We start from the raw sequence: 12018 nt of genomic DNA, 5'->3' as shown, positions 1-12018 counted from the left end.
TTCAGCGTCAAAATAACAGAAGCAGTCATTTATGGAATCTGCAACTCTTTAGGACCACTGCGGACCCCTTCCCTCCTGGAGACCAGCCCAAGCAGCAGTGGTTTTCTTCAACATGGCTTAACTTCTACCGCCCTCCTACACTCAGTTTCGGTGCTGGTGGTGGGTAGAGCCAGGTCTCCAGTTTCGGGACTGCTGCTCTCAACCTGCAACACTGAGAAATATCTGGATCGCAAACTATCAGCCACTTTGCTCCCTCCTCCCAGGGCCCTGTATTGGTCTGCTGGGGGAGGTGATTCACCCTCACTAATAGCTTATCGAAGAGAAAAACAGTACCTGCTTCAGAACAAAACCAAAGATCATAAGACCAAAATTGAGTGCGTGTCTTTTTTTTTCCTTCCAGCCACAGCAGCAGCAGTTCATACCGAAAAAAAAAAGAAAAACTTTATCTGCTCCTATGAACCACCAAACATAGACAGGGAAAGCTCCTATGGGCCTAGTCTTGGCCTCGTGGTCCTCTCCTGTGTCACAAAAGTAGAGTGTAACTTCAGATCTGCACAGACTAGGAAGACTTCTGCAGGCCAGGTATCAGCCTCACAGTTCTCTTACACTTCACTTCCACCAGCAGTATTCAAGGACCAGTAAGTGCCCTACTCACTAGCAGACTCATCCCCCACCCAGGGCTCAGGTTAGGCACCTCAGTAACAACTATAGAAAAATAGACAAGTATAGTGTAAAATATAGACAGCAGATATAAATTCTCAAAACTGACACATTTCAATCACTAAATTGAAAATAAAATCAGTTTTCCTACCTTTGTTGTCCAGTGATTTCATGAGTCAGTTTGCACTTTCTTCTGACTGTGCGTCCAATATTTCTTTATGCCTCCTGCACACTTCCTCTCCTCCGGACCTCATTCCCTTCCCCAACCAACATCTCTCTGTCCCTCCATGAGTTCAGCTTTTCTTCCTCTCTCTTCCACCCCCTCTACTGCCACATTCATTTCTCCTTCTCTCATCCCCTGGATCATGTGCAGCATTTATCACCACTGCCCACCAACCCCATGCCCATTTCTCCTTCTATCACCCCTCTCCAGCACAATGCCACATCTCTCCCTCCATCATTATGTCCAGCATTCCTCCCCTTTGCATCCCCTTCAATCTGTTCCTTGTTCCTTCACCACCATATCCAACATTTCTCCCTCTTATCCTTCTCTCCCCTATGCATCTCTGCCTCTCTTCTCTGTGCCCAATTTTCCTCTTTCTTCCTTTTTCTATGTGCACCATCTCTTTCCCTCACTCACACACTCCCAACAATTCTCCCTTTCTATTTCCTCCTTCCTGTGTCCCATTAGTGCCCCCTTCGTCCCTCCCTTTTGTGTTCCTTGTTCATGCCCCCCTTCTTTTTCTGTGTAGAGCTTGTGCCCCCCTCCTCTTCCCTGCCTTCCCAAAATCATGCTCCTTCCCCATCCTTTCTCCCTTTGTCCCAGAAAGATCACCCCTTACTTATTAGAGCTGCACTTGCTCCTTCTTCCTTCAGCAGCACTTGTTGCAGGCAGTGGTTCACACACTGCTCATGGCTGACTCACAAGCCTTCCCTCTTGACGTCAGTGAAAAGGTTTATGGGTCAGCTGCATGCAGCATGTACCACTGCCTGCAACAAGTGCCGCTGAAGGCAGAAGGAGTGAGTGCAGCTCAAAAGAGGTAACTGGGACCCCCCCCCCCCCCCCCCGCTGATTAGGAAGGCTTTCCTCTGACGTCAGCTCCCTCGGTTTCGGTGGAGGAGGACTGGCAGGAAGGAGGGATCCCCTTTGATGGCTTCGATGGGTGGGCAGGCAATATTCTCAGTGGTGGCCTGTGTCATGTACCCCCTACAAGCAGCTTGCGTACCCTTAAGGGTATGCATACCATGTGTTGGGAAACACTGCTTTTATAGTAAGGTTAAAAAAAAAAGAAAAGAAATGCATTTTCTATTCCTTCAATTTAGGAAACAATCCATCAGCAGCTGTTGTGTCTAAGGCCAACACCACTGTTAACCGTGCATATGGACATCACATACAAGTTGCATCTGAGGATGCCATTTCTTAGAAACATTGAAACATAGAATATGACGGCAGAAAAGGGCCAATGGCCCAACAAGACTGCCCAATCATGATCCCTTCCACCCTTGAGAAACTATCCCCTATCATACCTCTGTAGCGACCCCACATGTTTGTCCCATCGTCTCTTGAAGTTGAGCGTGCTACTAGCCTCGACTACCTGACGTGGAAGACCATTCCATCTATCAATCACCCTCTCGGTAAAGAAGTATTTCCTGGTATCCCCATGAAATCTTCCTCCCCTAAGTTTTAGCGGATGTCCTGTTGTCACCGTGGGACCCGTAAGAGTGAAGATTTCCTCCTCCTCCTCGATGCAGCCCGTTATGTACTTGAAAGTTTCTATCATATCCCCCCTTTCTCTACGCTCCTCGAGCAAGTATAAGTGCAGACTGCTCAGACGGTCTTCATATGAATGATCTTTAAGTCCTGAGACCATCCTTGTGGCCATTCTCTGAACTGACTCAGTTCTCTTCACATCCTTTTGGTAATGTGGCCTCCAAAACTGGACACAATACCCCAGGTGCGGTCTCACGATGGATCTGTATAACGGCATTATAACTTTGGGTTTTCGGCTGATAAAGCTTCTTCTGATGCAGCTAAAGTAGATCCAGGAAACTAAAATAGGTTATTTTTTTCCCAGGCAGATGGAACAGCATAAAGCCCCAATTTAGGATGGTTCTTGTAAACCAAATATCTCTTGGTTTTCATAGGTGTGCTATTAGCAAACTGTGGATCTCTGTTAACCTAGAAACTCAGTAGCTTATAGAAGTCAGATGCTAGCCTTTTGTCTGATGATTTATTCACATTTCAGCCAAATCACTTCGCAACAAATGAACATGTTGCAAAAAGGTCGCAGGATATTCCTCCAAATAGCTATGTAGGGATTCCTGCACGTCAAGCAGAACTACAACTCCTAATAAACCAGAAACTATAAACATAAGCACTCCCCGCTGCCATTTCCATATGCTTTTCACATTGCAGAGAGTTCTGTTCCTCTTGATCATGTCAATTACTTTGTGCTATTGTAAGCCAGGTTGAAAAGGCGATGGTGAAAGCTAGAAGGATGATTGGGTACATAGGGAAAGGAATGGCCAGTAGGAAAAAGGAGGTATTGATGCCCCTGTATAAGACTCTGGTGAGAGCTCATTTAGAATTTAGTGTACAATTCTGGGGACTGCATCTTCAAAAAGGATATAAACAGGATAAGTCTGAGGACTTCACTACCAAATGTAGCTGCATTCCCCTGCTGTTTATGGAAAACCCCTCCATTACAGGTACTGTAAGCAACTTCGCTATCTGTAAATTTGGGCTAAGCACCTTAGGAATTAACCGCTCTATGGCAATATGATATCAGCTTTTACTCAAAATGTGGTGTAAAGTTATCCATTATAAAAGCACTGCAGCTTTTTGTTTGTTTTCATTAGCTGAGGTTCAAGTGGGCAAGGCTGTTCTGCTTGGAGACAAACTATGGTCTTAATTATTTAAAGTATTATACACATTCTGTCTTGGATACTATTTGGGTGATTCTAAAGAATTTCTAGGCTTTGATGAGTACATCTGTGTTGACTTGGGAACCTAAACTTGCCATACCTGTTGAGATTAATTGTTAAAATGGCTTTCCTATTTGTCGACCTGTGCTTTGTAGTTCTGAGAATAATCTCCTGTAGATTTAGCAGAGGGATGCTGATTACAAGATCTGACAATCCCCAATGGGCCTCATGGTTTGCATTCTCATAATCAAACCTAGTTTTCAGTTTTGGCTGAATCCAGGCAACCAAGTTTTGGCTGCGGATTTGTTTTCGGCCAAAACTAGGAAACAAAGCCTGTTTTGGTTAACCTCTAACTGGATTGGTCACTTGGCCAAAGGCTTCCCCTTTCAAATTCCACTCTTCCAAATAGTACTCAAAATAGATGTAGATAGATTCCCCCATTCAGGGATTTTGGTTTTCTCCAGGAAAACCTTTTAACCTCCTGGAATTGAGAATTATCTGGAATGCTCTAGTGCCATTCAGAGATCATTTGGCCATCTAACAGCAAAAAAGTTTGTCCAGACTTTATTTGGATAATTATCCAGGTCTGAATATTGCTGGTACCTATTTAACTTATAGCAGCTTTTTTTATACCCAGATATTTAGCACAGGTATCTGGATATAGCCAGGCGCTAAACATCAGTGTGTTGAATAATGAAAAAAATAACACTTAAAAAAATGCTGACACTTTAGGTTGAATATTATTACCCCCTTATGATCTTTGAATTCAAAACTGGGAAAATTCATATACTGTAAATGAATGCACTCAATGTATTTTCTAATCTTGTTTTTTCTCTTTTTTTTTTTTTTTTTTTTTTTTTTTAATACCTTAAGGCCTCAGTGCCTTGTTTTGATAGGTGCTCCAAATTCACGTCCTGCTTTGCTTAATCTTGTTCACGCTTTCACAAAGAATGTTGGCTTGATGGTCTGTGGACATGTTCACATGGTACGTAATGACAGTATTTTATAGCATTCAGTAACGTTTTTACACCTTTCCTGGCATTAAAAAATATTTTACATTTAAAATAAAAAAGTGCTGGATTGACAGACAATAGAAATTGAAATCCTTCAGTTTGTTGCAGTACAGATAGAGAAACATTCAAGTTTCTACATATTGCCCTGCCAGTTACTTTAATCTATGAAAGAACTAAATGGAATAATAAGTTACTGACACATTGAGTGCCTTGAACTGAAAATATTTTTGAATCACTGAACCCCAAACCATTCAGTCCCTCTGAGCTTTTTTTTAAATCTTGAATAAATTTATTTTATCAAGGTTGTCATGTCTTGTCAATGCATGCAACATGTGAGATATTAACTTTACAATCACTTTTTTAAAGAGTCCTCGCAGACAAGCTATGAAAGAATTGTCCACTGATCAATCAAGATATCAGAGATGGCTTATTAAAAACAAAATGAAGGCTTTTTATACACCAGTGCATGCTGAGGACTTAAGAGATGGAACACAATATCTAATGCAGGTAATATTTGAAAAGTATGGGAATTATGCCAACTGTTGTCCATTAGACAGTTTTATTTTACAAAAACATTGAAAGAAAGCAACAGCATTCAAATGTCAAAACTAGTTATGAAGTTGTTTTGAGTATGTGTATGTACTTATTGCCATTTCTTCAACACGTTAACATAATACATGATATTGCAGAATAAAGCCTTAAAACATCTCCCCTGTATGAAAACATTTGATAATGAAAAAATGGGGTCTCTAGATGATAAGCATAAAATTTTTTTCTATTTCTAATTAATTTTTACCGTTATGATAACAAATTGCATTATTCATTCCATCACATATGATTCTTTATGTACGAATTCTATTTTGTATCATTCTAATTTTTACTTTGAGCAATAAAACTTGTGGTGGGCATATCATAACTATACAGACGTCAATCCTTAGAACCTCTTATGATATGTATATCATTTCAAGTTCCCGTCATATATGTTTGTTGCAATCATTTATGCGCACCACCTCTTACCAATTTTTTTTTTTTTTAACTTAGTAGTAATAAAAATCCTAATAATAATAAACTTGTTAATCTAAATAATTCATATATCAATTATTATATATCAATTTATTACCCATAAATATATTTCCTAACAAAACCCCTCTGTGAATGATGTGACAATTCAATTCCTCATTATGGTTGAAAGGCAGCAGTTATCTGAACTTGGTGGAAACTGCCACCATCAACGTTGATGTTTACAGACTCTCGATACCTTAATTTATCATAGTCATTTCAACCCCAAACGGGTCTTCCTCGGGGGATGTTAGTAGTAAGGTGCCTCTCTGTAAAACATATGTGAAAGTGTTGTTATTAATCTTACATTGCTGTGATTTAAAACCATGAAAACTTTATTAATAATAATAATAGAAATAATAAATCCTCTCTCCCTGGCATTACTTCACTATTAATGTCATTGAAACTCCTCTCGTATATACTCACGCACTTCATTGTGAAAATCACTTTGTCTTGGCTCCGCACTGATCCACACTACTTCCATTTATTCTATATCGTTAAATTTCCTTGCAGAGAAATTGCTCATCGTATAGCTTACCTCAATAATATCTATACTGTGAATTCAAGCTTCTCGCAGTGTTTGTAGACGCTCATTTCTAATCATAACCGATGGTCAAATAATATACCTTTTAGGTAAAAGGACATAATATTGTCCGTTAAAGCAAATTGTCAACACCAAGAATACCGTACTTATATTTGAGAAGCCTCTACTGCACTTACCATGAACTTTTTAAGGCATATAGCTCAATCTTCTTAATCGAAGGTGTGACCTTTTCGTGCTGTGAGTCCTGGCTTCTACTGCACTTAAACGCGATGACATCACTGCGTGGGTATGTTCAATTCCCGATGGCGCCTTCTTACTTTGATTTAATTTGCTCAGGGACCCAGTGCATTGTGGGCAATGTAGTAAAGTGAAACTACACAAAATTATAATTTAAATCTAAAACTGGGATTTACTAACAACTTATGCTAATTGGCTTCACTTGACGCGATAGCATTGTCGTTCACATCATATCACTCATTAATTGGTATGAGGTGGTGCGCATAAATGATTACAACAAACATACATGACGGGAACTTGAAATGATATACATATCATAAGAGGTTCTAAGGATTGACGTCTGTATAGTTATGATACGCCCACTACAAGTTTTATTGCTCAAAGTAAAAATTAGAATGATACAAAATAGAATTTGTACATAAAGAATTATATGTGATGGAATGAATAATGCAATTTGTTATCATAACGGTAAAAATTAATTAGAAATAGAAAAATTTTTTATGCTTATTATCTGAAGAACCCATTTTTCACTGTCAGATGTTAACATAATACATGATGGCAGATAACCAGCATGGTCCATTCTGTTTGTCCAAAAGGTGTAAGAAAACAGCTAAGCAAGCAGTCTACTAGATCCAATCTGGAGGAAGAAGTTGTAGTAGACCTTAGAATCACAATAAAGTCTTAATTAGTACATACAAAGTAGAGAATGACACGGGGGAAAAATCTGTCCCCGTCACTGCCCCATCGTTCCCTTCATCGCTCCGTCACCGCCATTCCCTTCACCGCTCCGTCACTGCCATCCCCTTCACCGCCCCGTCACCGTCCCCGCAGCATCCACATAAGCCTCAGTACTGTAATATTTAGCTTATTCCTTCCTTATAAATCAAAGTTCTGGCTGCTGAACTAGAGAAAGAGATGTTCAGCTGGCAGTGCTTTGTTTATAAATTTTTATCAACACAACTAATATACTACTTTATCCTAAAGAAAAAGAAAATAAATATAATTTTTTTTCTACCTTTGTTGTCTGGTTTCTGCTTTCCTCATCTTCTCATTCAATTCCTTCCATCCACTGTGTGTCTTCTCTCTGCGTCTTCAAGTTTCAAGTTTATTAGGATTTTATATACCGCCTATCAAGGTTATCGAAGCGTTTTTTACAATCAGGTACTCAAGCATTTTCCCTATCTGTCCCGGTGGGCTCACAATCTATCTAACGTCTTCCATTTGCTCTGTTACTGTGCCTCTCCCTTCACCCCTCCCCACCCAATTGATCTGGCACCCATCTTCTTCCCTCCGCTCGCTCATAGTCTGGCATCTGTCTTCTTCCCTTCCAGCGTCTTCTCCCCACTCTGTCTTCCACATTTCCCTTCAGGGTCTGTTCCTCTCCACCCTCCTTCAATGTCTGTTCTATTCCTTTCCACCACCACACTTCCCTCCCTCCTTCACCATCTGTTCCTTTCTACCACCCTTCAGCTCCTCTCACGCGGCCTATCTATCTATCTGTCTATCTCCCTCCCTCTTACTTTCGTGGCACGTTACAATGTAATTTGTGCAAGCCGCTGGAGCCTGCGAGCTCAGTCCCCAAACAATCTCGCTTCTATGTTCCTATTTTCCCCATTTCTAATATCTCCCCTATGTATCTGGCATTGTCCCCCCCCACTGTGTCCATATACCATCCCCATGGCATGTATGTCCCCTTTGTCTCTGTCCCTATGCCCCATGCACGTAATTTCCCCTCTGTTTCTGTTACCTTCCTGTGTCCAGATTTCCCCTCTCTTCCTCTTCCACACCAATGTGTCTCTTCTTTTCAACCCCATCTAGCTTCTTTCCCTCTTTCTCCCCCCCCTACTTCCAGCATCTGGCTCATCTGCCTGTCCTCCCCTTTCTTTCCTGCTGTGGGTTTCTTTCTCAACCTCTTCATCCCCTTGGCCCAGAATCTCTTTTCCTTTCACTCACTCCTTCCTAGTATGAGGCGGGAACACACGCAATTGCGCGGTCCAGCAGCCCCCTCCCGCCCGATCGCAGCGTTCCACCATCTCCCTCCCTCCACCTTACCTTAGATGCTGAGTTTGCCGGCTTTCTTTTTCTCCCAGCCGCACGAGTTCAAAAAGCTGCGCACGTGCGGCTGCTCAGTTGTTCAATCTTCTCCTCTGACGCAACCAGAAACAGGAAGTTGCAGCAGAGGAGAAGATTGAACAACTCGAGCACATGCGCGTCTTTTTTAAAGCGTGCGGCTGGGCGAAAAAGAAAGCCGGCAAACTGCATCTAAGATGAGGTGGAGGGAGGGAGATGGCAGAACGCTCATTTCAGTGGGTTACCACGGCTAGCCACGGGTAATAACCACCGTGTCATTCTCTAATACAAAGTCACAGGGATTAAAAGCTGATAATCGCCATGACTATGTTTTGCCGTGCACAGGCTGCATCATGAGCAATGAAATTGTAATCCTAAAAATAGCAAAAACAAATAAATATTGTGCACACACTAAATGTTAAACCAATTCTCTAGGTATCATAACTTGAACTAAAACATAAGAATTGTCTCAAAAAAGTATAGCTAAACATCTGACACTCTAATCTAAATATAAACATATATACCAGGTATTAAATGATGTATGAATAATCCAAAGTCAGTAAAAGCACAGATGGATGGCTTACCCAGTAGATGTAAAAACCACAAATTTCACCAACTGGCAAACACTGGTTAAAAAAAAAAAAAAGCTCCAAGTAAGATGGTGTTCACTTAAAAACCACAACTGACAAGATAGTCAAACACAAAAGGAAAAAATAGAGCAGGTATTCAAAAACAAACCAGTAAAATTCTACTCGCATGTTTCCTCTCCTGGGTCAAAATGTTCAGACAAGGTTGTTGTGACAATCAGTGCAATGAAAAGAGAATAACCCAAAAATACAATTTAGAAACATGATAGCAGATAAAGGTCAAATGGCCCATCCGCGGTAACCATTATCTCTTTCTCTCTAAGAGATCCCAACGTACCTATCCCATGCTTTCTTGAATTCAGACATAGCCTCTTGTTTCTGGGAGACTGTTCCACACATCCACCACCCTTTCTTGTTTCCGGGAGACTGTTCCACACATCCACCACCCTTTTATTTGATTACTCCTGAGCTTATCACCTCTTAACTTCATCATATTCCTTCTTGTCCCAGAGCTTCCTTTCAAATGAAAGAGACTCAACTCATGCGTATTTATGCCACATAGGTAATTAAATGTCTATCATATCTCCCTTCTCCGTACTTTCCTTCAAAGAACACATATTGAGATATTTAAGTCTGTCCCCCATATGCCTTATGACGAAAACCATTTACCATTTTAGTAGCTGCCTTCTGGACCAACTCCATCCTTTTTATATCTTTTTGTAGGTGCAGTCTCCAGAATTGTATACAATATTCTAAATAAGGTCTCGCCAGAGTCATAAACAGGAACATCAATACCTCCTTTTCCCTAATAGCCATACCTTTTCCTCTGCTCCCTAGCATCCGTCCAGCTTTTGCCATCACCTTTTCATCCCGTTTGGCCACCTTAAGATCATCAAATACAATCGCATCCAAGTTCCGCTCTTCTGTCATGCATATAAGTTCTTCACCTTCTAAACTGTACCATTCCTCTGGGTTTTTGCAGCCCAAATGCATGACCTTGCATTTGTTAGCATTACATTTTAGCTGCCAAATTTTATTCCGTTCTTCAAGCTTCACTAGGTCTTTCATGTTTACACCATCCAGGGTGTCTACTCTATTGCAGATCTTGGTATCATTTGCAAGGAGGCAAATTTTCCTCGACTGCCATCCAGCAATATCGCTTATAAAAATGTTAAAAAGAACAGGCCCAAGAACAGAACCTTGAGGCACACCACTGGTAACATCCCTTTCCACTCAATCAGTTCCTGACCCATCCCGAAGGCACTCAGTTTATTTATTAGACATCTGTGTGAAACACTGTCAAAGGCTTTGCTAAAATCTAAGTACACTAGATGTAGCACACTTCCTCTATCCAATTCTCTGGTCTCCCAGTCAAAGAAATTGTTCAGATTTGTCTGACAAGACTTATCTCTAGTGAATCCATGTTGTCTCCGGTCCTGTAATCCACTGGATTCCAGAAACTTCACCATTACTGATTTAAAAGCGTTTCCATTAATTTGCTTACCACAGAAGTTGCTTACCGGCCTGTAATTCCCTACTTCTTCCTTACTTCCACTTTTGTAGAGGAACCACATCCACCCTTCTCTAGCCTTCCGGTATCACTCCTGACTCTACAGAAGCATTGAAAAGGTCAGTCAGCGGAGCCACTAAAACTTCCATAAGATCCTTCAGTACCCACGGATGTATACCATCCGGCCCCATTGCTTTGTCTACCTTTGATTTAGCTAGCTCCTTATGAACTCAACTCTCTGAAAATCATTCAGGGTCTACCACTCCTCCATCCTTATTCGCATTTGTCATCTGTGGTTCCGCTCCTAGTACTTCAGTTGTGAACACAGAACAAAAATATTTGTTAAGCAATTCAGCCTTTTCTCCCCTTCACCTTTGAGTTAAGAGGTCTGCATGAGAAAGGGGATCGCGGGAATCCCCCCCAACCCACGGAACTCCCACGGGGATCCCCCCTCTAGCCAACAGGACTCCCACAGGGATGGAAGGCTTTGGAAGCAGTGTTCGTCCAAATAATATAATGGACACATCAGCCTTAGTAAAAGAGGGGGTTTATAAGTTAATTACTTGAAAAGAAAACAAAAAAAGGGTTCCACGAAAGAGATTCCACAAGGAAAACAGCAGCGCAAACACAAAAGAAACTATGGAATTGATGATCCTATCAGAAGTAATTGCTGCTTTTTATGGGGATGGGTGGGGATGGAGGAAATTCCTTGCGGGGACGGGTGGGGACGGAGAGGATCCTGGTAGGGATGGGTGGGATTTCTGTCCCCGTACAACTCTCTACTTTGAGTCTCACAATGCCACTTTTGCACTTCTTCCTATCCCTTATATCTAAAAAATGTTTTGTCTCCCCATTTTACTGTCAGCTATTTTTTTCTTCCATTTGCATCTTTGCTTTTTTGACTACTCAGCCAGCCTCTCTTAACTTTTCCAGATATTTTTGCCTGTCTTCTTTTTCTGCAATCTTTTGTAGTTTATGTAAGCTGACCTCTTATTCCTTACCTTCTCAGCTACTACTTTTGAGAACCAAAGTGGCCTTCTTTTCCTCTTACTTTTACTTGCCTCACAAAAAGGTTTGTCACCCTTACAATAACTCCTTTCAATTTTGCCCACTACATTTTTACTCCTTCCAACAAAATTGATCTTATCCAAATGGGTAATCAGGTTGCATTATTTTACTTAAACAAGCAGGAGGTATGAGCTCCTATCCCTTGTGTCAGGCGACCCTGGGGATGTGGAAGTGGGCTCTCTTTCATGGGATGGTCCTTCAGGCTACATGCTATTCAGGCAAGGACAACAGCCAGTTGGTTGCACAACATGGGCAAGATCTTCCGAGAGTGGGGCATTCCCATGGTGGATCTATTTGTCACTCATCTTAACAACAAAGTCCCTCAGTATTGATCCAGTCTCAGAT

General features: G+C 41.3%; 1 protein-coding gene across 1 annotated transcript in view; it reads left to right on the top strand.

Annotated features, from left to right (window-relative positions):
* The window catches only part of SLC12A2 (solute carrier family 12 member 2), a 333014-nt gene that overhangs the window by 231923 nt on the left and 89073 nt on the right, over positions 1–12018 (top strand). Inside the window, exons 16-17 of the mRNA XM_033928970.1 lie at positions 4459–4570; positions 4965–5105. Of these exons, the coding sequence (XP_033784861.1) occupies positions 4459–4570; positions 4965–5105 (253 nt within the window). The remainder of the gene's footprint in view (positions 1–4458; positions 4571–4964; positions 5106–12018) is intronic.

Source organism: Geotrypetes seraphini, chromosome 1 (assembly GCF_902459505.1).
Source record: "Geotrypetes seraphini chromosome 1, aGeoSer1.1, whole genome shotgun sequence".
In the NCBI taxonomy this organism is placed as follows: domain Eukaryota; kingdom Metazoa; phylum Chordata; class Amphibia; order Gymnophiona; family Dermophiidae; genus Geotrypetes; species Geotrypetes seraphini.
This window is presented reverse-complemented; position numbering and strand designations above follow the sequence as displayed.